The 27,845-nt window shown below is 35.2% G+C and overlaps 1 protein-coding gene across 4 annotated transcripts in view; it reads right to left on the bottom strand.

Moving 5' to 3' along the window:
* NBEAL1 (neurobeachin like 1) overlaps positions 1-27,845 on the bottom strand; it is a 184,373-nt gene that overhangs the window by 138,781 nt on the left and 17,747 nt on the right. For all 4 annotated transcript variants that reach the window (XM_057551127.1, XM_057551126.1, XM_057551128.1 and 1 more), the window contains exons 3-8: positions 25,196-25,287; positions 20,769-20,930; positions 14,809-14,890; positions 14,114-14,241; positions 5,294-5,376; positions 794-879 (exon numbers count right to left, since the gene is read on the bottom strand). In XM_057551127.1, coding sequence (XP_057407110.1) covers positions 794-879; positions 5,294-5,376; positions 14,114-14,241; positions 14,809-14,890; positions 20,769-20,930; positions 25,196-25,287 — 633 coding nt within the window. The remainder of the gene's footprint in view (positions 1-793; positions 880-5,293; positions 5,377-14,113; positions 14,242-14,808; positions 14,891-20,768; positions 20,931-25,195; positions 25,288-27,845) is intronic.

The raw sequence follows: 27,845 nt of genomic DNA, 5'->3' as shown, positions 1-27,845 counted from the left end.
GCACATTACTATATTACAAATTTGTTTTGTTAATATTTTAGTAACTGCATTTCAGTATAGTTTCCTTTGTGATCATACGTATTTTATTTTAGGCACGTGAAAACATTCTGACAAGGGGCTATATCAGACTGCCAAAGGGGTATGTGATATAAAATATGTTAGAAACCTCTGATCTAAACTGTGTGGTTAAACAAAACAAGTAGAATATTCCTTCTGAACTACAATCCTGTTTTCAACTAGTACTTAGATTCAAGGTTTACTACAGACAGCTTTTAAGATGTTCAATTTAAAAAAATAAAATTACTAGAACTTCTTTCTTATAAATAAGTTAAGAACTAGTTTAGTTTGTTGAAAAATGCATATAATCCATGTATATATGCATTTAATAATTAAGAATAGACAGCAGAGTGACTAAATTCATATGTCTTAGGAAATCAAACAGCTAGAGTTTTATTTCATCAAATGAACTAACAGGGATGACTATCCTCTATATTCTAAAGTAAGAACTGGAAGCTGAAAGTTAATACAACTAAGAACTTCAAATACCAAAAACTGTTAAATCTAGTTATTTATGCAGTAATTTTATTGTTAATGCTAATATTATTAGGTTTTTTGGAAGTTAATAAATAAAAGAAGTAAGTAAATTAAATTTTAAACAAGATCTAAACTCAAAAAAATACTTGTATGGTTCATGAAATTTTTAAAGAGACAAAGAATTCATTAAATAATCCATGGAAAACTTTTTGCACTGTTTACTATCATTTTATAGGTTAACTTTCAACATGTTCCTCACCTGCCCACCAGCTACAATGGCTCCAAAGAGATGCAATAAGCAACACTTAAGGCTTTCCTTGAGATGCTCACTTTCTTGAAAACATTCTGTGAATATAATACACAAAATAAATAAATAAGGTTTCTCTTTCATAGTATGACTGATCTCTAAGGAATGTCTGACACAGAAACATCAAAAACGATTTGTGTAGCTGATTCACTTTGCTGCACAGTAGAAGCTAACACAACATTGTAAAGCAACTATACTCCAGTAAAAATTAACTATAAGAAACAAAACAAAACAGAACAAAATTTAAAAAAAAGATTTGTGAAAGGCTAAAATTTGTTAAAAGGCAAAGTAAACATGCATTTTTTTTCACAGGAAAGGAAAAGAGAAACCATCAATCAGGGAGCATTTTAGATACTTTCTTTATGTTACCTCATTTAATTCTCATAATACTCCATACGAGGATGATATTTTGCCCTCATTTATAAATGAGCAAATGGAAGGTCAAAATTTAATATGGTGCCTAAAGTCATCGGGTTACTAAGTGACAGAGCTACAAATTAACCCAAATCTGAAATAAAACTAGATGTCTTTTTACTACTAGTACTACTGCTTGTTAGTATAACTATTATTATTCAATTATAAAATTGAAAGAGTTAGATAAAAAGATTTCCTGGGTCCACTTCAGGGCCAATATTCTAAAGTTCTAGTACCAATAGTAACCTTTCTTTTACCATAATTTTATTGTTTTTAAAAGGTTATACATGCACATTACACAGAAAAATTTAAACAGCATAAAAGAACTGACAAGGAAAAGCAAGTTTCCCTCTAAACTATTCCTCAATCCACCTTGCTCCCCACACCTTAAAAAAAAAAAAAAAAAAAGCAAAAAAGCTCTACATATATTACTGCATTATGCTTTTTGCTTAATACATTATGCTTAATACATTCTGGGCATTATTACATCTTAACATATACATCTGCATTATTCATCAGTAGTGGAATGACTAGAGAGCATTCCACTACAACGATGTACCTTAATTTACTTAACCAGTTCTCTACTGATAAACGTTTATGCTTTTCCATTTTCTTTTGATACTACTAACAATCCAGTAATAAATATCCTTTTGCATACATCACACACAAAGACAAGACTATAACAATAGAATTATATCCAATTTTTATACATAAGAAACATTACCAAAAAGAAACAATTTTGAGTTAAAATGTATTGATAGAAATTTACATTTAAAAAATTAAGTCATTCCAGTTATGTTGGAGTAACTGTCACTACACGTTTTCTTGCTATAAATAACTAGAAAATTGGAAAAAATAGGCTCTAGAGATTTTTAGCTTCTAGAAATTGTCCTTGTATTGTGATACACAAGAGAAGGAAAGCAAAGTGAACCCAAGGATCACCTCAGCTTCTGGTTTGTAGACATTTTCTGAAAAAATGCAGAGAAAAGGGGAACCCTAAAAGAACATGGCGGTTTGCTGAGTTAGGAGACAGATAAAAAGTTTGGGGAGGCCTAGGTAACTGGAATTTGTAAAGCAGTACTTGAGTGGAGGAAGCTCTACATATAGAGAAAGCCATCCAGAAATATGCAAAGGGCTCACTTTGAGTCCAAGTACCAGTCCTAAATTATAGTGTGAAATCCCACAAGACAGGCAAAAATCTACCAAGAAGTTGTAAACTGAAATGTCAGATTTCCCACAGATGATAGAGTTCTATTCAGCCACAGAGGACATACAGAAAACAAATTCTAATCATAAGATTGCTGGAGTGTCAGATACTATACTAATATCTGACAAAATAGGCAAGGAATATCACCAAGGCAAGGCAAGGAATATTACCATGGATACGAAGGGACATTTCATTATCAAAAAACAGGTCATGAAGATAAGGCTTTTCAAAAAATTTGCAATAGTTTATTTTAAAGACTTTACATCTACAAGTACTTGGGATAAATATTTGGGGATAAATTAACAAAATATGTGCACAATCTATATGCTGAAAACTACGTAATACTGGTTAAAGAAATAAATAACATACAAATAAACAATGAGATATATCAGATTCATGAATTGGAAGTCTCAATATTCTTAAGGTGGCAATTCTCCTCAAATGGTTCCATAGATTCAATACAATCCCAATCAAAATCCCAGCAAGCTTTTTTGTAACAATACTGAAAAATGGATTCTAAAATATATATAAAAATGCAAATGATCCAGAATAGTGAAAACAATTTGAAAAGGAAGAACAAAGTTGGAGGTTAATGACTTCAGGACTTAGTATAAAGTCACAATAATCAATACAGCGTGGTAACAGCATAAAGTTAGACATGTGAAACAAAAAGAGAATCCAGAAATCAACCCATGTTTTATGGTCAACAGATTTTTGACAAATGTGCCAAGGTAACTCAATGGAAGAAAGAAGAGCTTTTTCAACAAATGTTGCTGGAACAATAATGAAAAACGTTATGCTAGATAGAAAATATTAACTCAAAACAGGTAACTGACCTAATAGAAGAAAACATAAGAGAAAATCTTCATGACCTTGAGGTAACCAAGATTTCTTTGGTAAGGCACAGAAACCACAGATCATAAAAAAAAATTTATAAATTAGATTCCATTAATATTTAAAGCTTCTGTGTTTTAAAAGACTCAATTAAATGAAAAGGCAAACTGAATAGGATAAAATGCTCTTAGTGATCAAGTATGGAATAATTTTAGCATCAAAAACTATAACCTGATTGTAAAACACTGAATAAATAAAAGTCATTGAGTCCACAGTGATACACAAAAAAGAGAGAAATAAAACTTATTTGCTCCACTAGAAGTAACTATTATTTGAACTCATTTTGAAAACAGACAGTAAAAGGGAAAGATTTAAGTACTTTATCCAGTCTTTTTTGGAACAGCTATAGTTTATCCCCAGTTGATGAGGGAAAATTCTTTTTTATAGAATACAACAGCTGATAGAACTGTAAGGATAGAATTTGAAGACCACAATATTGCAACCCTCAATAAAATAACTGATCCAGGCAAGTATCATCAATGGATACAAAATATTAAGTGAAAAAATGTTGAAAAATAAGATATTCACCCTATGCCACAGTATCATTCCAAGGATATCTTGCAAAATTGCAAAAGGAAAAACATCTTTACGATTGAAAATTTTCACTATCACTACTGTGAATACTGATTAACAAAGGGTAGGAAAAACCCTTTCTCCTTCTCTATAGGAAAATGGACCAAGAATTATATTTCTGGAAATCTGACAAATGTGGACCATCAATGAGTGACAAATGAGCTACCAGGCAACATCGCTTATGGTAAAAATGGCCCTTGATCTGGACTAGGAAGGCTATGATAACTATAAAATAACCTTGGGCTTCCCTGACTGCAACTTGTAATTTAGGCATTTCCCTTCCCAGGATGTGGAAGTTACATTCATGGGTTACTATAAGCTATACATGCCTTCTATGGGATACTGTACTTCAAAGCCAGAGTGGCTCACACACCCACCAATTTGGTTTCATACCCTCACTTAGAAAACCCAAGAAAAGCCCTTGGAATGCTCTGAGATCTCCTCCTGAAAAGAAACACCTACACTGTTCCACTGGCACACTGGGTTTCCTACTGTGGACATGTGAGTTTGATTATCTAGCTGAAGGCAGTATCACTACTGGTGGTTAAGCAAAGTGGGCACTGCAATCATCTTCACCAAGCAATCAAACAAAGGACTATTTGGTTAGCAGACATTTGGTCCTGTCCAAAATGTCCATAAGATACTTGGTCCATGCCAAAAAGCCCTTGACATTTGGTCCTACCCAAAACCATGTGGCATGAACCAAATATGTTCATTTGGATAGGAGCAAATTTCAAGGACCTTTTGGCATAGCCAAATGTCTTATGGACATTTTGGACAGGACCAAATATCAAGGATCTTTTGGCGTGGACCAAATGTCATACATATTTTGGACAGGACCAACTGCCCTTCCAGGGACTATTTGTCTTACTTTATTTCTTAGGAAAAAAAAAAAAAAAGAGTGAGAGAATTAAAGCAAATATGGCAAAATGGCAAAACGTTAAGATCTGACCAATGTGAGTGGGAAACACAAGGTGTTCCTTTTATATTCTGCAAAATTTTCTACATTCTTAAAATATGGCAAAATCATTTTTTAAAGAAAGCTAGAGTCCATATAGGTCATACAAACAGGGACCAATTCTCTCAAGTTTATTTTCAGTAAAAATTCTTAAGTTTTAAAATATAATACCGTCATTAAAACATTCAGCTCTTCTCAAAAGAAAAACACTTTGAGAACAATGAATTAAGTAAGACCAAGAAGAATAATCACAACTAAACATGAATCAAGTACTCCAGTAATAGTTTCTTAGAATCTTTATCTTATAAATACACAAAGCTGAATCAAGGTCAGAATCAGAATAAGAATAAGGAACAATCAAAGTAACATCAGAATCAAAGCAAGAGAAATTAGAGCTGTTACTTACGATAAAAGAAAGGGACAAACTCCACTGTGAGAGAAGCTGGTTTATATTTCTGTCTGCTCTTTTCCACAGTACTAAGGATTCGTCTATCGTTAAAAAGAAGTTAATACCAAATTACAACATGGGCAAGTAGAGAAGGCACAATTACAAAAACAATTATAAAATAAATTTAATATTTTACTTTTGATTTGTGTACTGAATAATACATCACCAGGATTGGCATAATCTTGAAAAGGAAGTCTAGCCTCTAATTTAAATGCTCGCCAACTGAAAGGATTTCTTCTTTCGAATTACACAAAAAATTTAAAACAATTAACGGTAAAACGTAGCAGTCACATTAAGTTTCCTAACAACTGGAAATAGAAAAAGGAAATAGCCATTTAAAATTTCCAAAATGTAAAAGAACTAGTTCAGTAGTACTGCTAATTTGATACATAAGGTAGTAGCTTATTCCTACAGTGCAACTGAAATTCATCAGAAATCAAGCTACTCTGTGCCACTTTCTGAAATTTTATCTGGACACAAAGACTCCATACCACTGGCTTCTTCCACCTGAAGGATACAGATCCAGAGGGCTGGGATTATTTTTGTTTTTAATCACAATTTCAGTAATTTTGATGGCTGAAATATTTCTACAGACTTCAGTAAGGCCAACACAAACAGCATGTGCATTTACAAAGAACATTTCAATTCAACACAAAATGAATCTTTTAGATGGGCATGGTGGGTGTGGGGCTTAGGGAATAAAGGTTACTGTTACAATGACATATCAGCAACTGATGGACTGTTGAAAATCAAAAAAAAAAAACAAACAAAAAAAAAACCACACTTTTTTCCGTCCCCTAAACAAGCTCTTAACACTGTTAGAAACCTAGAAAAATGGTACAGGTGAACCGGTTTGCAATGCAGAAATAGAGACACAGGTGTAGAGAACAAACCTATGGACACCAAGGTGGGGAAGTCGCGGGGCGGGTAGTGGTGGTGGGATGAACTGGGAGACTGGGATTGACATGTATACACTAATATGTATAAAATGGATAACTAATAAGACCCTGCTGTATAAAAAAATAAAATAAAATTCAAAAATTCAATTAAGGGCTTCCCTGGTGGCGCAGTGGTTGAGAATCTGCCTGCTAATGCAGGGGACACGGGTTCGAGCCCTGGTCTGGGAAAATCCCACATGCCACGGAGCAGCTGGGCCCGTGAGCCACAACTACTGAGCCTGCGCGTCTGGAGCCTGTGCCCCGCAACGGGAGGGGCCGCAATAGTGAAAGGCCCGCGCACCGCGATGAAGAGCGGTCCCCACACCGCGATGAAGAGTGGCCCCCACTTGCCGCAACTAGAGAAAGCCCTCGCACGAACCGAAGACCCAACACAGCCAAAAATAAATAAATAAATAAATAAAGTAGCTATAAAATTAAAAAAAAAAAAAAAAAGCTACTCTTTAAAAAAAAAAAAAATTCAATTAATTAATTAATTAATTAATGTATAAATACGCTCCAAAATCTTTTTGCTCTCACTAAAAAAAGTAGTAAAATCATGCCTTTACAGAGAGCAAGTGATTTAATAAACTTTGTTAAATCTTAAAAAAAAAAAACAACACACTGTTAGAGCCAACAAAAATGGAAAATATTTGGAGAACAGCCACATAGAAATTCCATACATTTAAATACGATCTACTGATAAAGTACTGGATTAAGATGCCTTCTTCTCAACAATTTGAACAATATTCAATTAAGGTACTGAAATTATTTTCTTTATAATTATTACAATTGTTCCTTATAATTATACAGAAAGAAAAGCCAATTGATCACGGAATAAGCCGAACAGGATAGGCACAGCTGGACTTAGTACTGACACACTAAAGAGTTCTAAGATCCAGATCTAATATCCAGATTCACTAGAAATCATATCAGATACCATTTGCCACTGTACTGCTTTCCAAATCTGTGCCTATTTCCATTGTGTAGAGGGCTTAAGAATTATCATAATTCTGTATTTATTTTAATTTCAAATATAACATCTTAGAACATTATTGGATCTTCCTATTTAAGATCATTATCAAAATTTTTTATGTGTTTCCAACAATACAAATATTACTAGAGTTTCAAATAAAAAACTGAGTCATGCCTTAAAAAAATTAGTCATGTTGTAGAAAAATTAATTTTAAAAGGATGAAATCTGGTTTAGCTTTCAGTTAGGTTTTTCCACGCGATTATTTACATTTTGCACATTTATTATAAATTATGATATTAACTAATATATTGGATATATCCTATTCAAAAATCCTGTGCTACAAACAAAAATAAAGCTTCTCATTTGATTAACATAATGAAAATGTACTCCTGCAATTTGTGATTAATGACTCATTCTAAAGGCTCTGTATTAGATGTAACATATGAACATAAATAATTTCCATTATAATTGTGCTAAAATTTAATAAGCTAAATTAAAGAGGTGAAAACTATTATACATAACACAAATATTAAAGCATAAGTAGTTTGCAGTGCATGTTTTCAATAGGATAAGACAAAACAGCTAATAATGTACCATTTTTAGAACACAGTATATTTGGTTGCTCCATTATTAGCTGATATTTGGGCCAAGCGTTTAGCACCTAGTTGACGCCAATACATATCAACAGGTTGCTGAGAGGGATGCAAAATGTTTGCTTGCATCTCAGTTTTCTAAGTTTATGTCCCCTGGTCAATTTTTCTGTGCCTTTGTGTGTGTGTGTGTGTGTGTTCCCATCATACCTAGAACATAACTACTTTTCTTAATTTTTCAACTTTTTATCTGGAAATAAGTTCAAGCTCTTGCAAAAGCTGCAAGAATAAAAATAGTGCAAAAAACTTCAAGTATAGTCTACCCAAGTTCATTGTTAAAACTTTATCCTAAATGCTTTATAATTTTCTCACTCCCCCTGAAAAAAATATATATGCACATATATCTATATATGAGATATGTATTTATATATACACATATTCAGACCTATAATATTTTTCAGAACATTTAAGGGAAAATTATGAATATAGCCTTTTACCTCTAAATATTTTAGTGGATAATTCCTAGGAATAGGGATACTGTCTTACATAATACTGCAGTACAGTTATAAATTTCAATACGCTTAACATTAATGTAATACATTTATCTAATCTACCATTCATAATCCAGTATGTCAACTGACCTAATCATGTCCTATAGCATTCCCACCTTCCCACCCTTAAGTACAGTTTCCTGTCCAGGGTCAGGTATTGCATTTGGCTGTCACATCTCTTCAGCATCCTTTAATCTGAAACATTTCCACAGCCTTTCTTTATGACACTTTTAAAGAATACTGTCTCCTAACCCCTCCTTTTATTCATTAAAATGTTGTTCATTTGGAGTTTGCTTGATGTTTCCATACACTTAAGATTCAGATTATGCATTCTTGGCTGGAATATTATGCAAGCAATGATGGGTCCTTCTTAGAGTATCACAGCTGTAGGCACAGGATGTCCACCTGCTTCTCAATGATGATGTTAATTTTGATCATCCAGTCAATGTACTACCCAGTACTGTACAAAATAACTACTAATTTTTCCTTTGCAACAAATAAGTAATCTGTGGAGAAACATTTTAAAACCATGCAAAAGCCATGTTCCTTATCAAAACCTGCCCCTAGACTTAGCATCCTGATCCATATCTTTCCTATGATGTGTGTAAAATGCTGATTTTTTTCCCAACACCAGCAGCCCCTGTACAATACTAATTGGCATTTGACCTTCTAATGTAAGCAAAAGCCCTCTCTTCTCCCCTATCTCTCTTTCCCTCTGTCTCTCTCTCTCTCTCAATCTTTATCAATCACTGGTATGCACTCATGAATTCCTTTTTTCCCCCCATGGTTTATAATTCTTTAATTAATTATTTTTGCATATATATTGTCCCAGATTTGGCCAGTAGGAGCCCGAAGGCATAACTTAATGTAAATTATTTTTCTCGGGACTTCCCTGGTGGTCCAGTGGTAAAGAATCTGCCTTACAACACAGGGGATGCAGGTTCAATCCCTGGCCAGGGAACTAAGATCCCACATGCCACAGGGCAACTAAGCCCGTGCACCACAACTATTGAGCTTGCGAGCCTCAACTAGAGCCCATGTGCCGCAAACCACAGAGCCCACACACTCTGGAATCCACACACCACAACTACAGAGCCCACCCGCCCTGGAGCCTGCGCGCCACAACTAGAGAGAAGCCTGCATGCCGCAATGAAAGATCCCGCATGCTTCAATGAAGATCTCACGTGCCGACCCAACGCAGCCAAAAAAAAAAAAAAAAAAGAAAAAAGAAAAAATTGGTGAAATAATGTTTTTAAAAAATATTTTAGTCTGTGGGCAGACAATGAACTGAACTTACACTGGGAACAAAGTAGGAAGTCAATAAATATATTGTTTGTTTTTGTTTTTTGGCTGCCATGAGGCATGCGGGATCTTCGTTCCCTGACCAGGGATCGAACCCATGTCCCCTGCAATGGAAGCATGGAGTCTTAACCACTGGACCACCAGGGAAGTCCCAATAAATATATTTTTAAATAAATGCTTGAATGAATAAGTCATTTTCAGGAAAGATTTCTTTCCCTATACTTATTTTAGTTCCATTTGGAGAAATCTTTCTAAATATGATGGATTCTACAAATAAAATCAAAATTGGCCTAACAGATTAATCAAATCTATTAATTAAATCAAATTACACATGAAGATATGAAAAACATCCATATATTTCATCAAATAAGAAATATAATTATGTTAATTTTAATTAAATCTGTTCTAATGTGTTTTAGCTGTATTGGTAAGCAACAAGCACAAACAATAAGAAAATATACACATTCCAAATTTCCATTTAACTTCAGAATCAGATTAATATATAAAGTCTAAGTTATTGCTATAGTCCCCCTGTACAGGTCTTCCACGAGCTATATAGATTTCTCCTAAGTACACGATTTATCTCCACTATGTTTCATTTTTCTATCAAAGTCAAAGAAAACCAAGTCTCACTCTCTGCTTTTACCATTTACCTCAGAATTAGTTCATACTATTCCTGGCAAAATTGTTATGCCTATTAAAAATAATACATGGACAGCTTCTAGCATAATTTCTGGTATATATATACTGCACTCATGAAATGCCACCACTGATCATCTACTCTTTGTTCTCCTTCTTGTTGTCATCTTACACTATAACTCTCTTTCTGTATCATGTTATAATGTTTAAATGTCTTCTTGTTTTTGGCTCTCAAAACTTGTTTTTGGGGCTTTCCTGGTGGCGCAGTGGTTAAGAATCTGCCTGCCAATGCAGGGGACACGGGTTCGAGCCCTGGTCCAGGAAGATCCCATATGCCTCTGAGCAACTAAGCCTGTGCGCCACAACTACTCAACTACTGAAGCCCGCATGCCTAGAGCCTGTGCTCCGCAACAAGAGAAGCCACCACAATGAGAAGCTCACGCACCGCAACAAAAAGTAGCCCCCGCTCGCCGCAACTAGAGAAAGCCCGGGCACAGCAACGAAGACCCAACACAGCCAAAAATAAAATAAATAAAATAAATAAATGAAAAAAAAAATTTGTTTTTGTTTTCAATTACCAATTTTATGTAATCCATTTTAATTTGTTCTCGGGTCTACCTTTTCATATCTTCTCTCCTTCTCCCACCTTTAAATTCATTTTGCTCTTAAGGATTCCTCTAAAAGCCTCTCTTCTATCATTTTCAGACTCCTCTCCTTATGTTCCTCCTTCTATATGTCTTCCTGTCTATAAATAAAAATTCTTTGTCACTGTTTCAAAACTTAAAAACGTTATCTTAGATTTGCCATTGCTGACAAGGCTAAGGTGGGGGATGGGGAAGTAGCAATAGTGGGAGGAAGAGACAATTTCCTTAAGGCATCTCGGCATAAATGTCAAAATAGAGGGAACATTGATTAGTTGAGAACCAAAGTGCTAAATGAGTAGAAAGGCTACAAATGCAGCACTATTATGTGCTCCTCTCTTTGAATCTTTAGAGAGTTATGAGCAGTACAGAGGCAGAGGGAAAAGGTAGTGACAGTGCTGTCTGCCAACTATTTCCATGTCTACTCCTTTTAGTCACAGGGTAGAACTAACTTCCACCTTGGTCTCCCTTCTTCTGGTCTCACTGTGGTAGATGGGGACATGTAACTAGTCTTGGCCAATGAGTTCGGAATGAAAGTGAGACATGTCATATGTCATGACCAGACAGCATTAAAACTGCCAATGTGAGACATTTCAGAGCTTTCTTTTCTCTTTCACATGGTAACTAGCAAAGCCTTAGATGCTTGCTGTTCTGTCAGTTTAGGATCTTGAGTGACTATGGTGAGTAGAGGCTCCCTGCCAACCATGGTAGACAGAGAACAGGAACAAGAAGTAAACCTTTGTTATTCTAACCCCTTGTTTGTTACTGCAGCTTATCCTGATGGATAAATCTTTGCCAAGAAAAATGCAAAGCACTTTCTCACTGGAAAAAGAGCCATATTAAAGTTCAATAGAAAAGGAAGTAATCAGAAGGTCACTAGTACCTTTCCATTAATAAACAATCAAGAAAAGTATTAGAACGATGTGATGGTTAATTTCATGTATCAACTTGGGGGGTGTTTTGGGATGAGATTTAACAGTTAAATTGGCGAACTCTGGGTAACGGAACTGCCCTCCAGAAAGTGCCTCAACTAGTCAGTTGAAAGTCTGAGCGGAACAAAAAGACTGGCATCTCCAAGCAAGGGGGAATTCTCCAGCAGACTGCCCTCTGACTTCATCTGCACCATCAGTTCTGGCCTCCAGCCTGACTGCTTTTAAACTAGGACTGGAACTGGAACACTGGCTCTCTAGCCTTCGAACTCTAACTGCACCACTGGCTTCCCTGGGTGGCAAGGCTGCCAGCCCACATCGCAGATTTGGACTTGCCAGCCTCTATAATCATGTGAGGCAATCGCTTACAATGAAGTTCTTCCAAACACACACACACATACACACACACACACGGCCTGCTAGTTTTGTTTCTGTGGAGAACCCTGACTAAAGACAACAACTTTCAACACATAAAGGAAAGCAAATGTATAAATAAGCAGATAGAATTGTTATATTTAATAGCTGGAGTGCTTGTTCCTATTAATTCTATTAGACGCTTCTTGCTTTACCTAAAGGATGTGTTATTTCAATAAAATGTTACTATATAGAACATACAGAGTATTACCACATAGTGTACATACATGTTCTCTCAGTTACCAATTCTTCACCATTATCTAATGGTGGCTATTCAAAGTGAGGGTATCCTACCCTAAAAATCCTGAAAAGCCTATAAAAAAATCAAACATTCTAGTAACGAAATGTTGCAGGAAGTAGGAATTGTTTATAAGTGGGTCAGGTTACACTGAAAATGAAAAAATCTTGAGATTTAAAGTACAGCAGATTAGGGAGACCTAAAAAAGAGATCTGATTATAGGTGATAACACAACTCTTCCTGTTCTTTGCCCACAGGTAAGAAAGATACATGAGTTTTTAAACTCTTCCCTTTGAGCTGTGTACCGGTAATTATGCCACTGTCACTAAGCTACAAATCCATCATCTTACATTCCACCTGCTTTGTGATGCTGGGACAGTCATTCTACAAACTATATTTCCTTTTCTCCAGCTACCTCACTCTTGGGTTCATCAATAGTGGGTACTAAATGGAGCCTGGAAAGTTGAAAGAGTGAAAGGGGGACTGATGCCTTTATTCCTTATGTTTTTACTGGCCAACAGTTCTTAACTATGGCATTCACAGTTGGTTTCTTTCTTCAGCTTATTTTTGGCAATACCAGAACCAGCCTCTTCATGGCTGCTCAGTGATAGCAGCACTGGCTTAGGACTCTTTCCTCAGAAGTCTCAGACCAGGCACTGCAGCACCTCTTCTCCAAAACTTCTAGCTTCTGATAACTCTAATCTCTTCCCTTTGTTCCCACAGAACCAGGGAAGTAGCTGCTTCCTGAAGTCACCACCTCTGTATTACATCAGTGTCCCCCTTTTGCTTTTTGAGTTCTCTAATACCTATTTAACAATCTCCTTGTATTATAGTCTCTCTTTTTAAACACTGGTTTCTCACTGACACAAGCTCCACAATTAAAAATAAAAACACAAAATATGGGGCTTCCCTGGTGGCGCAGTGGTTGAGAATCTGCCTGCCAATGCAGGGGACACGGGTTCGAGTCCTGGTCTGGGAGGATCCCACATGCCGTGGAGCGACTGGGCCCGTGGGCCACAATTACTGAGCCTGCGCGTCTGGAGCCTGTGCTCCGCAACAAGAGAGGGCGCGATAGTGAGAGGCCCGCGCACCGCGATGAAGAGTGGCCCCCATTTGCCACAACTGGGGAAAGCCCTCGCACAGAAACTAAGACCCAACACAGCCATAAATAAATAAATAAATAAATATTTAAAACAACAACAACAACAACACAAAATACTGTTAAAATTCTTTTTCAAATCATGAAATGTGCTTTAAAAAAAAATAAAAGTTTCTTGAAAAATATGTACACTCTACTTGATGCTACTGTGCTCTGAGATTTTACCATCAGATTATTAGCATTTAATTGCATTACAACATATAAGTTCAGGGTAAATTTATTATCTAGAAGTGGCGTTTATCACTAATTCATTACCTCCAATGTAGTTCTCTACCTCAGAGATAAGGATGGGGTCTTAGACACATCTTTCCAACTGCTTTCATAGAGAATGAGACCTGCTTTGAAGAATTGTATATATTATGATATTTAGGTTTTAAATGAACAGTATGATTTATAAGACATACCCTGAAATTCTATGCCTCCAATTCCGATATGGGTCATATAAACTTTCACAAAATGCCAACGCATGGATCACAAATTCTTCGATAGATGTCTGATCTGCCAATTCCTTCTCTTTTTTTTTGCTTTTTAACTGAGAATTTAAACATAAAATTATATGCACTTAAAAATGTTAAGCTGTATAACATACTGACCAACATCATTAAAAGACTACATGTTTCATTCATCTAATAATAATAATTCATTTTTGTTCAAATAAGCCTAAGTTCCATTTGAGTGTGTAAAGGGTCAGTTAATCATATGGGTTGGATATAACCTCTCAAATTTTAAATATTTCCTAGGAAGGATTTCAAATGGATAGACAAACGTCTTTCCAAAAAAGAAGATGCTTTCAATAAGAGGGTTATTTGATGAATAAATAATAAATACATAAAATGACAAATTGTGTCATTTAAAATAGCCATTTATAAAACACTTCAACTTTTAAATTAAAATAGCAAAATGTATTAATAATTGCTTGTCTACTTTCAGATAATATGCATAAGATGCCTGAAATATATAAGTACCCACTGATAATTTTAATGATCTTCTCAATTATTACCTCCTCTGAAAACATTTAACTTTACTATGATATTTTTAAAAATAAAAACTAGTTACTCTCAGTAAAACAACAAAAAGGAATATATTAATTCACACCTACTTGTTGAATATAGAGTGTTGTCATAGTGATAACATGATTGATATACGAACAAGTCCCAATTTCTTCTACATTAGATAGATTTCTGTGAGGAAAAAAAAAGAATAGCCATATATTTATTACATATGAATAGTGAGAAAAATGTATGCTCATGAATTCAGGTTGGTTTTCGGAACACATGTTGGCAAATGAAATACAAATAACAGTCATTAAAACTTAAAATCAATATGGTTATATAACTGCTTTCCCACTGAGAATGCAAAACACACCTCAAGCACCATTTAACTACTATAAACAGAGAACGTTTAAGAAAGACATGCCAATTAGCATTTGTTTATTATAAAAAATTGGAAAATATCACAAAGTAGAAATAGAAAAGAAAAAGTCACTAATATTCTTACAACCCCAATGTTAGCAACTATATATATTTTGGATTATTTCTTTCCAGGTTTGTTATTTTCCTATGTACATTTTAAGCTTGGTTTTTTGTACATATCGTTGCCTTTATAACTCATGTGGTGAAGTTTTATAGTTATCATCTTGCTTTCTGAAATTATAGTTCCCCTTTTAGACTCATAATATATCTCCTCATCTATATTAAAAAGCCTTGAGAGAAGGGTGGGTATCTATACATACTCCAAGAGGGCATAGTACATGCCTTGTTTAAAGCAGTGTGTCAACAAGTGCCTGGTGTTTAATTAAAATATGGCCCTCATTTTTATTCCATTTTTAATAAGACTGAGGTATGACATGTAAAATGCTAACATGTACTCTTATCTAATATCACCAGTCTTTTTCTTGGCATATTAAAAAAAAATTCTATTAAGACAAAATACTCTATTGTGTTCTGAGACATTGTGACCTTGAAAAATACTTTATATCTTAAAATACAGTAAATGCTAAAGGAACAGGAAAAATTAACTAAATTAATGAACTTAGTGTAAGAAGTCTGAATGGCATGACATCTTTGAGAAAGCAAAGAGTAAAGGCAGAGGTAAAATTCAAAGCCCCTGTGGAGGATTCTGGGCAAATAGCCAAGTGGGAAGAACCAGGAATCTGTCTCCCCACCTAGAGAACAGTTACACTGTCAAAATCAGTTTGATGTAACTATTTTGGAACCCTTGAGTCTCTGTTGAAGGCTGGCAACTTCTATGGGAAGATCTGGATGATAAATTGCAATTAATGTCCTAAATTCTGCTCAATTTCAGCTATTAGCACAGTAGCAGCTATCAATCTGCCACCCCCAGACATGTGGTAAGCAGCTGTGCACATGGTCCAGGAGCAGCTTGCTAACAGCTTGAAGAAACCAATGTGGGCAAAAAGGACCCTGCCCTCAACATATTGGAGATCTGTGCTCTGATCACTGATTGCTCCTTCTGATTACAGAGGTGCAGACAAAGAGGCAGGCAGGCACTGATGTTGCACATCCCGACCACTTGTTACAAGCCCCTCCCCCTCTGGCTGAAGTAATTTCCAGGGGGCTTAAAGGCCATTTCCCTTTCCCCCTTCATCTTTTTGTTTTTTCCCCTTTTGGGAGCCAGATGTTAAAGACTAGGACATTCAAAAATAACGGCATAAATGGGGAAAATTAGAGAGTGACCACACATGCTGAGGGAAAGGGTCAGAGTAGATCTGAGCAGACCTTATGTTTACAACTCAGGTTGATCCTCAGCACAGAGACAGTCTGTAATGATCAAAACATAAAACAAATAAACAAAAATAACAACAAAAAGCAGCAAACCCCAGGAAAGGGGGTAAATCTGATTTTCAGAGTTACCACACTCTTAGATTCAAATGTCCAGTATTCAATTAAAAACAAAAATCAGAAGGCATACAAAGAAATAGGGGAATATGGCCCAGTCAAAAGAAACACAGAGATCAACAGAAACTCCCTGAAAAAGATCTATTAGACAAAGACTTCAAAATAACTGTCTTCAAGATGCTCAAAGTATTTCCAATGGCATTTTTCACAGAACTAGAACAAAAAACTGTACAATTTGTATGGAAACACAAAAGACCCCGAAGAGCCAAAGGAATCTTGAGAAAGAAAAACAGAGCTGGAGGAATCAGGCTCCCAGAGTTCAGACTATACTACAAAGCTACAGTAATCAAGACAGTATGGTACTGGCACAAAAACAGAAATATAGATCAATGGAACAGGATAGAAAGCCCAGAGATAAACCCACGCACATATGGTCACCTTATCTTTGATAAAGGAGGCAAGAATATACAGTGGAGAAAAGAAAGCCTCTTCAATAAGTGGTGCTGGGGAAACTGGACAGCTACATATAAAAGAATGAAATTAGAACACTTCCTAACACCATATTATACAAAAATAAACTCAAAATGGATTAAAGACCTAAATGTAAGGCCAAACATTATAGAACTCTTAGAGGAAAAAACATGGGCAGAACACTCTATGACATAAATCACAGCAAGATCCTTTTTGACTCACCTCCTAGAGAAATGGAAATAAAAACAAAAATAAACAAACGGGACCTAATGAAACTTAAAAGCTTTTGCACAGCAAAGGAAACCATAAAGAAGACAAAAAGACGACCCTCAGAATGGGAGAAAATATTTGCAAACGAAGCAAATGACAAAGGATAAATCTCCAAAATATACAAGCAGCTCATGCAGCTCAATATCAAAAAAACAACCCAATCCAAAAATGGGCAGAAGACCTAAATAGACATTTCTCCAAAGAAGATATACAGATTGCTAACAAACACATGAAAAGATGCTCAACATCACTAATCATTAGAGAAATGCAAATCAAAACTACAATGAGGTATCACCTCACACCGGTCAGAATGGCCAACATCCAAAAATCTACAAACAACAAATGCTGGAGAGCGTGTGGAGAAAAGGGAACCGTCTTGCACTGCTGGTGGGAATGTAAATTGATAGAGCCACTATGAAGATCAGTATGGAGGTTCCTTACAAAACTAAAAATAGAACTATTATATTACCCAGCAATCCCATTACTGGGCATATACCTTGAGAAAACCATAATTCAAAAAGGGTCATGTACCACAATGTTCAATGCAGCACTATTTATAATAGCCAGGACATGGAAGCAACCTAAGTGTCCATCGACAGATGAATGGATAAAGAAGATGTGGCACATATAAACAATGGAATATTAGTCAGCCATAAAAAAAAATGAAATTGAGTTATTTGTAGTGAGGTGGATGGACCTAGAGTCTGTCATACAGAGTGAAGTAAGTCAGAAAGAGGAAAACAAATACCGTATGCTAACACATATATATGGAATCCAAAAAAAAATGTTTCTGATGAGCCTAGGGGCAGGACAGGAATAAAGACACAGACATAGAGAATGGACTTGAGGACACAGGGATGGGGAAGGGTAAGCTGGGACGAAGTGAGAGAGTAACAGTGACATATATACACTACCAAATGTAAAATAGATAGCTAGTGGGAAGCAGCTTCATAGCACAGGGAGATCAGCTCGGTGCTTTGCGACCACCTAGAGGGGTAGGATAAGGAGGGTGGGAGGGAGACGCAAGAGGGAGGGGATATGGGGATATATGTATGCATATAGCTGATTTACTTTGTTATACAGCAGAAACATAACGCAACATTGTATAGCAATTAATACTCCAATAAAGATGTTAAAAATAAATAAAAGGTACAATATAATGTAATAAAAGTATATATGATATTATATATAACAAAGGTATTATACTAGCAAAAAGATATAACAATTATGAACACTTACGTATCTAATGACAGACCATCAAAACATATGAAGCAAATACTGACAGAATTGAAGAGAGAAATATATAGTTCTTCCATAATAGCTGGAGAATTCAATACCTCATCCACAATAGTGGATAAAACAACTAGATAGAAGATAAGTAAAGCAACAGAGGACTTAACACAGTAAATCTAATAGCTCTAAGAAACAATATACAGGTCACTCTACCCAACAACAACAGAACAAACATTCTTCTCAAGTGCACTTGGGACATTTTACAGGATAGACACTATATTAGGCCACAAATTAAGTCTCAACAGATTTAAAAGGACAGATATACAAAGTATGTTCTCTAACCACAGCAGGATGAAGTTAAAAATCAATAACATAAAGAAAACTGAAAAATTCACAAAACTGTGGAAATTAACCAAAATACTTTTAAATAATCAATGGATCAAAGAAGAAACCCACAAGTGAAATTAGAAAATACTTCAGGATGAATGAAAAGGAAAACATGACTTCCCAAAACTTATGAGAGGCAATGAAAGTGGTGCAAAGGGAGAATTTTATAGGTATAAGTGCTTACACCAAAAAAAAGAACAAGAAACCAACTACCTAATATTACAACTTAAGGAATCAGACAAGGAAGAACAAACTAAACCCAAAGCTAGTAGAAAGAAGGAAATGATCAGAGCAGAGATAAAAATAAATTTTTAAAAATAGAGAAAATCAATGAAACCAAAAATTAGTTCCTTGGAGACATCAACAAAATTGACAAATCTTTAGCTAGATAGACTAAGAAAAAAGAGAGACGAATCAGATTACTAACATCAAAAATGAAAGTGTGGACATTACTACTGATACTACAGAAATAAAGAGGATTATTAGAGAGTACTATGAACAACTGTACAACAACAAATTGAATAACATAGATGAAATGGACAAATTCCTAGAAACACAAAATCTGCCAAGATTAAACCATAATGAAATAAATAATCTGAATAGACCTACAACTAGTAAGGAAACTGAATCAGTAATCAAAACTCTCCCAAAAAAGCAGTCCTGGATCTGATGTTTTCACTCATGAAGTCTACAAAACATTTAAAGGAGAACTAATGCCAATCCTTCTCAAATTTTTCCCAAAAACTGAAGAGGAAGGAACACTTTCTAACTCATTATATGAGGCCAGTATTACCCTGATCCCAAAGCCAAACAAGAGACTACATGAAAACTACAAGCCAACATCCCTTATGAACATTAATGCAAAGATCTTCAACAAAATACTAGCAAAGAGAATTCAACAGTATATTAGAAGTATTACACACTATGACTAAGTGGGATTTATTCCTGGAATGCAAGGATGGTTAAACATATGAAAGCTGATCAATGTAATATGCCATATTAACAGAATAAAGGGAAAAAAACCCAGACGATCATCTCAATTAATGCAGAAAAGCATTTGACAAAATTCAGCAACCATTCCTGATAACAACACTCAGCAAACTAGGAACAGAAGGAAACTACCTCAACATAATAAAACCTATATATATAAAAATTTCACAGCAAATATCATACTAAATGGTAAAAGACTGAAAGCTTTTCCTCTAAGAACAAGAAAAGAAGACAGGTTTTTAAGAGGCATGTGATGCCCCTTACCCAAACGGTTCTCAAATTCTTATATGAAGATTAATGGAATGTGTGAAAATTCAAAATGCCTGAGCTCTTTTGGATCAGAACTTCCATACGTAAGGCTCAAACTCTGTACTTCTATTAAGCTTCCCAGTTGACATTTATGCACACCAAAATTTAAGTACCACAGACCTAATCATCTATAAATCTGGAAATATAAGCTATGGAATAATTATACTTTCTTTGGTAAAATTATAAAATGAAAGACTAGAAAAATACATTTCACAAATGATAATGCACAGTATAAAAATGTGTATGTACATGTTTATTGGTGAGGTCCATATAGAAAATATCAGTGCAATAAATTCTTAAGTAAAAACTCCTGTCATTGTCTTTACTCTAAAGCAATTATTTTTTATCCTGGCTGAATCTCTCTAAGTAGGTATAGTAAAAGGCTTTCCAATATAATAACAAACCACAAGCCTATTGCAAAAGCTGCACTCATCCTTAAGAGCTCCATATGAACAACATACATCATTAATAACCAATAAATGCATTATTAGTTTGCTAATAATTATTTAAAACAGATAACTAGTTTATTTGTACCAGATACCTGCAAAGAATAATGAAGAACTTGACAAGCAAAATTGACAAGGCTTGTTGTTCTTCCTCTAACCCGTCTGCCACTTTCTGAACACACTGTAGAAGCTGGGTCCTCAGAACCTGCAGAATATTATCAGGAAGCAGAGATATTCCTGGAGGCACATCATCTACCCTACAACATAAGGGGAACAAAGTAAGAAAGGTGTTTAAATACAGGACGAAAATCTGTGGCACTTTAAAGTAACTACATTTTCAGCTCAAATCCTAAAGAAGCTCTTTTAGTCCAGATATTCTGTGCCTTCCTCTCTGCATGGTACCACCAAATGGATAGTGACATGTTAGAAGATTATTAGAGCAGAGTGGTTAGTACTTCAGAGGAGGCTTACTGAAAAGAGAGAGAGAAAAAGGCTATTTAGTATTTTCAATTGTGCTATTGTTAAAGAAAATATTTAAAATATAAGATTAGTTCACCTTCTACTATTTAGAAATACAACGTGTCTATACCATTTCTAAAAGAAATGGTAACTAGCAAATAAAAATGAAGTACCTATAACTAGTTTAATATCTGTTAACTGCTTTACTAAATAAACAATATTCACCTACCTATAAGGTCCCTAAGCCATCTGATCAGAAGAGGGAGAGAAGACAACTAGCAAAAGGAAAGGAGAAAGATAGAGGTGAATGTAGAACCCCAAGCATGAGCATCAATAGAAGACTCTTTTAAAGCAATACATCAATATTTTGTGACAAGTGGTTTCTGTGTAAGAAGACAATATGGTTCTTTAAGGGCAAAAGCCAATACCAGATGTAACTGGCTCCTTGCATGTGCCTCTCACATTAAAACCCCCTAGATTCAAAGTCAGAAGCCTGCATACTAAGTTCCACCTCTGTAACATGAAGCACTTCATTTAATCTCTGAAGTTCCCTAATCTATAAAACTGTAATATCAGATATCCACCCTATTTCACTGGGCTCTGAAACCAGAAAGTCAATGTGCATTTTCAGCTTTAAAGTATGTAAAGAACTCTAAATATGTAATGCATTTTAAATATACTATCTCTAAAGCCTCAGAATCTTTTCATAAGCCACTGTATACTTATTTCCCTAACTCTGTTAAGAAAAACGCTCAAATAGCAAAGAAGCACTGTGAAGAGTTTCCATGATTAAATGACAATTATACTTTATAATAGTCTCTTCTTCAGATAATGCTTAACATGAAGTATTAGTACTATTTTTACATTGAGTAAAAGGCATTCACTGCAGACAAAGAAATCTGAAGCATCTTAGCAGTAGTCACATAAACACATATGTAAATATTATTAGCCTCTTCCTGAACCACCCTACAACATAAAATAAAGCATTTTATAAAATAAACACAAGTCACAAAGCATACTACCAAGGTTGCCTAATACTATATAACCATGTTCTAAAAATACACGTTTCATTTTAGTCTGGACATCATTTCACTTGCAGCTTTGGATTCTTTCATTCTCTCTTATTTATAGATGGTATCAGAAACACTCATTTTTATATTTAACTTTTTTTGAAGAGCTAAAAAGAGGTGATTAGAAAAACCAGAGTAACTTCAAAATAATAAACAAACAGTTAAATATAACTGATTTTCAAGACTAAGTGAAACTATTCCTACACACTTTTCCAAAAATGTTAAATCAACAAGCAAGAAGACATTAGATTTCCCAATATTCCATTTTAGCTATTTAAAAGAGTAGTTCCTTTTGTCCTTAATTGTCCCATTTTCTATTTACACACGTTTTGATTTAACTGGGCAGAAAAGAATATTAACTTCTAAAAGAGCAATCTTTTTTTTTTTTAACTGACTCTCATTATAAAATTGGGGCTTACTTAGGACATGGCATATAGACAAAGTTGGAATTTTTGGCCTTGTTCCTAATGTGATGAGGATTTAAGAATTTAGAAGAATTTTCCCACCTCTAGGACTTTATTGTCCATAAGTCTAAGCTCCTTTTGCTGATATTTCCCAAACTCCAGAAATCTTTTCCACTCCTCAATTTGCCTAGTCAATGTCTATTGTAAACAGCTGCCAATTGTTCTCTCTAACATAGGAAAAAGTCCAGCTTAAATTTCAAGGCTTTATAATCTGGTAAAAGCAATCCTTGCCTTGTATTATGAATTCTCTAACTTGGAAATTCTATAAAAGTCAGTATACTTTAAATGAGGATTATCTGTGAGTTTCTTATCTTTAAGGTGACTAGACTAGTTTTACACATCTTACACATAATATTCACTTGAAAAATTGAAAGTTTACTACAAGCAAAATCTAAATTCATGGTTCAGTTTTCTGACAAAGATATGAAATATAATTTTAAATAAACCAACTAAATCACAAGTAAAAAAACATTCTTGAGATTCTTCATCTTACTTTAAATATAGTGGCAATATAAGTCTACATAGTGTTTTTAGAAATGACCTCCCAAGAAAGGAGACATTTATAATGTATGGATGATAACAAGTGCATCTTACAAAACCCCAAGCATTCAAAGGCCAAAATCCTGACTCCATAAGATCCTTAGGCTCATGATTTAAAATGAGCTATAAATTTTTAAAATAAAAGCACTCCTAAGTATAAACTACAAGAATACTCTTTTATGAGTAGAAATCAATAATACATAATCTTATTTTGAGTTCAAGATTTAATACTGATTTTCAACCTTTATAAACCTGTTACAAATAATCTAATGGTGAAGAACTCTGAAACTGTATTTATAAATGAAGTACTTGTGCTTTCTGAGCATAACCATGTTGTTTCTTAAGTTCACTGCCTTGGTCCGAAGCTCTAATGATGTTTTTCTCTGAATTATTACAATTACCTCTTAACTGGCCTTCCTGCCTTCAGTCTCAACCCTTCCCAATCCAACCTCCATAATGCCACCAAAGTGACTTTTAAAAAACAAACTTGATCATGAAACTCTTATGCAGAAAATTCTTTAGTAGAGCCTTGTATCTTCCATAACAAAAAGTCAAAGTCCATTAGCAATACATTTGTGGCACTTCATGATCTGGCTCCTATGTGATTCTCCAGATTCAACTCACCTGTGTCTAAACTCTCACTGCTTACCTCCACCACCAAACTGCAAATATTTTCGCCCTTGAAGATTTTTAATTCACCAGATACTTTTTCATCCTCAACCACCACCCATTTCTCCCCTCCTCTCTCAACACATCTCTATAAATGGAGTTCCTTTTGTGGCTAAAAGTATGTCCTCATTTCTCCAGCTTTGAACCACAGCAAACCTAACCTCTCTTACCTAGGTCCACAAGATGACTTGAGATACAATACGAACTTTATCTGGGAAGTGGGCCTGGGAACAGTGAGACTGCAGAAACAAATGTAGGCAGAGGAATGGGAGAAAATATTTGTACTTTCACTTATACATTTCCATAAGATGTTAATTTTTCCCTCATTTTATGATTTTCAAACCTAGTTTTTAAAAATCTGAAAACTTAACCTCCTCCAAAATGTTTATTTTTCCCTCATCTTATGATTTTCAAACCTAGTTTTTAAAAATCTGAAAACTTAACCTCCTCCAAGATGTTTTCTAAGGCCCTTCTCTAAAGCCAGGAAAAGAAGTATAAGTTTCAACTACAATAGAATGCCTGTCATATAATAAAGAAATTTTATGCAAATGAATGAAGTGACGCATGGTGGACCCTTAGATAGTTTCAAAAAAGGGGCTGGCCACATCTGAATAACTCACCCCCCGCAACTCTCTGGGAGGGGAGAGGATCTGGAGACTGAGTTCAATCACATGGTCAATGAAGTAATAAGACCCAACAAAACTCTGACACCCAAAGCTCAAAGAGCTTCCTTCTTTGAACGCACTGATGTTCAGGGAGAGCAACATGCCCTGACTCCAAAGGGAGAGAGCATGGAAGCCCTGCATCCAAGACCCTCCCAGGCCCTGTCCTACATGTATCCTTTATAATAATACTGTAATCATAACTATAGGACTTTCAGTGAGTTCTGTGAGTTAATCTAACAAATTATTGAACCTGAGGGAGTCATGACAACCCCCAAATTTATAGCCTGTTGATCAGAAATGTCGGTGGCTCCCAAGACTTGCCAATGATGTCTGAAGTGCGGGCAGTCTTGTGGAGGACTTTGCCTTTAACTCATGGGATCTGGCGCTAACTCCAGGTAGTGTCAGAATTGAAATGAACTGCAGGACACCCAGTTGCCAGTGGCTTAACAGTAAAGAAGAGGCTTCTAGAAGTCACGTCTAGTATCAGCAAGAAAGACTGCTGTGATCAATCAGAAATGTCTGCCATGAAAGCAGGGTTATGCAGGAGTAGCATGTGTGTCACATAACTGCCATCCTTATAATGTCATCAATGAAGTTTTTGTACCAAAAATTAACAAACTCACCCAAGGGTAGGAAATTAAGTGTTTCAACATACCTGGTAGGCAGCTTTTCAAAGTCAACATCTAAGAATTGTTCATAGCTAGAAACAAAATTGTCCAACCACAGCTTCAGGTAATCTGGATCTTTCTGAAATAAGAAAACCATTGTAATATTAAGTACATCTGTCAGGAATTTTTTAAAAAAATGCTTTCACTCCTATTGAGCAGATATGAATTGATAAATCTAAAGAAGCAATAATATGAAATCTCTAAATGATATACAGGAAGACATATGTGTTGTTTTAAAATGTATATTAAGTATAGTGAACCCATGGCACTCACACAAAGAGCTACAATCTGAAAAATGTCCTATAAGATTCTAAACAATTTGCCCTCCCCTATCTTTGTGGCCGTATCCACTGTCACCCTGTACTATACTGGCTTCCTGGCTGTTACTGGGACATACCAGACATGCTCCCATCTCAGGCCTTTGCAATGGCTGTTTTCTCTACCCAGGACACTCTTCCACCAGATAGCTGAATGGCTAATTCCTACATCTTCAGGTCATTCTTTAAAGGGCTTATTCTCAATGAAGCCAAATTTTACCACCCTTTCTTAAAGTTACAAACCTTCTTACTAACCTTTACCTTCTACCCTATTCTGTTGTCCCACCTCATGGTGCTACCTCACCTTCTAACACACTGTATAATTTATTTATTAATTTATTATCTGTCATTTCCCCTAGACTGTAGGCTTCACAATTTCAAGGCCTATCTAAGGGCCCACCACAAGTGATTTCTTTTTGTTTACTAATGGACACCAAGTGCCTAAAACAGTTCCTGGCACTGACCAGGTGCCCAATGAATTAATGAAAAATATAAAATAAAATGGGAGATGGATCATTAACCTAAACATAAAAACTAAAAAATCTTCTAAAAGAAAATACAGAATACCTTTGCAACCTTGGGGTAGACAAAGATTTCTTAGCTAGGACACAAAAATCACAAAGCAAAAAAAGAAAAAAATAATAATTGGTCTTAACCAAAATTTAAAACTTTGATTCATCAGAAGACACCATTAAGAAAATGAAAAGGCAAGCCATATGCCAGCTGAAAATATTCTCAGTACATATATCTGACAAAGGACTTGTACCAAGAATATATAAAGAACTCCTATGAATCAACATAAAAAGGACAACTCAATTTAAAAATGGGCAAAAGGCTCAGACATTTCACAAAAGAAGATACACCAATGGCCAAGTAGCATGCAAAAGCATTCTCAACATTATTAGTTATCCAGGGAAATGCAAATTAAAATGAAATGGAATACCATTACACACCCACTAGAATAGCTATAATTTAACTTTCCATACCAAGTGTTGGTAAAGATGTGGAGTAACTGGAACTCACATTTCTGGTGGGAGTATAAAATGTTTGGAAAACAGTTTGGCAGTTTCTTTTAAACATAAATTTACCACATGGTCCAGTCATTCCTCTTAAGAGAAGTGAAAACATATATCCACAAAAACAAGCTATACAAAAATGTTCATAGAAGATTTATTTTTAATAGCCCCAAACTGGAAACAAACCAAAATTCTGTCAACAGGTTAACTGATGAATTGTGGTATACTCACACAATGGAATGCTATTCTGCAATAACAATGAATGAACTGTTGATACGACAATGAATAGAAATTTCAAAAACATGTTGAGCAAAAGACGCCAGGCATTAAGCATATACACTGTGTGATTTCACTTATACAAAGTTCTAGAGCAGACTATGGTGACAGAAATTAGATCACTGACTATCTTTCAGAGGACTGACTACAAAGGGGCACAAAGAAAACTTTCCTAGGTAATAGAAATTTTCCATTTGTTTTATTAGGTAGTAGTGACACAAATGTTTGCTTGTATCAAAACTCATCATATTTGACACTTAAAATCTGTGCATTTTAAGGTCTGTTAAGTTACATCTCAAAGATGATTTGAAAAAAACCATGATTCCTCAGAAATGTCTTTTTAAATATAAATTGCATCATTAAAAATGATGCTCAAGGGCTTCCCTGGTGGTGCAGTGGTTGAGAACCTGCCTGCCAATGCAGGGGACACGGGTTCGAGCCCTGGTCTGGGAAGATCCCACATGCCGCGGAGCAACTGGGCCCGTGAGCCACAACTACTGAGCCTGAGCGTCTGGAGCCTGTGCTCCACAACAAGAGAGGCCGCGATAGTGAGAGGCCGGCGCACCGCGATGAAGAGTGGCCCCCACTCACCGCAACTGGAGAAAGCCCTCACACAGAAACGAAGACCCAACACAGCCAAAAATAAAAAAATAATAAATAAATAATAAATTAAAAAAATTAAAAAAAAAAAAATGATGCTCAAATTTGTTTCCTTCACATCCTTAACACTTTTTTACTCCAGTCAATTTCAACATGATACTCAGGAGTCTTACTTACTCATTAAATATCACTGGTTAGGCACTGCTCTTGGATAAAGGGAACTCAAATAATTTATTTCCCTAAAATAAAAGTATTACACACAAATCAGAATTCCTAAAAGAATGTTCCCAGAATATGCAGACTGCTGACCTTTTGTGTATTTATTTTTTCTATTAATATACTGTTCCAAAATCAGATCATAAATTGTTATAATCCACATCATCATTGAGAAGACAGAAATATTTCAGAAAAAGAACTACCTCTTGTGA

The sequence above is a fragment of the Balaenoptera acutorostrata genome, chromosome 8 (genome assembly GCF_949987535.1).
Source record: "Balaenoptera acutorostrata chromosome 8, mBalAcu1.1, whole genome shotgun sequence".
NCBI classification, from domain to species: Eukaryota; Metazoa; Chordata; class Mammalia; order Artiodactyla; family Balaenopteridae; genus Balaenoptera; species Balaenoptera acutorostrata.
This window is presented reverse-complemented; position numbering and strand designations above follow the sequence as displayed.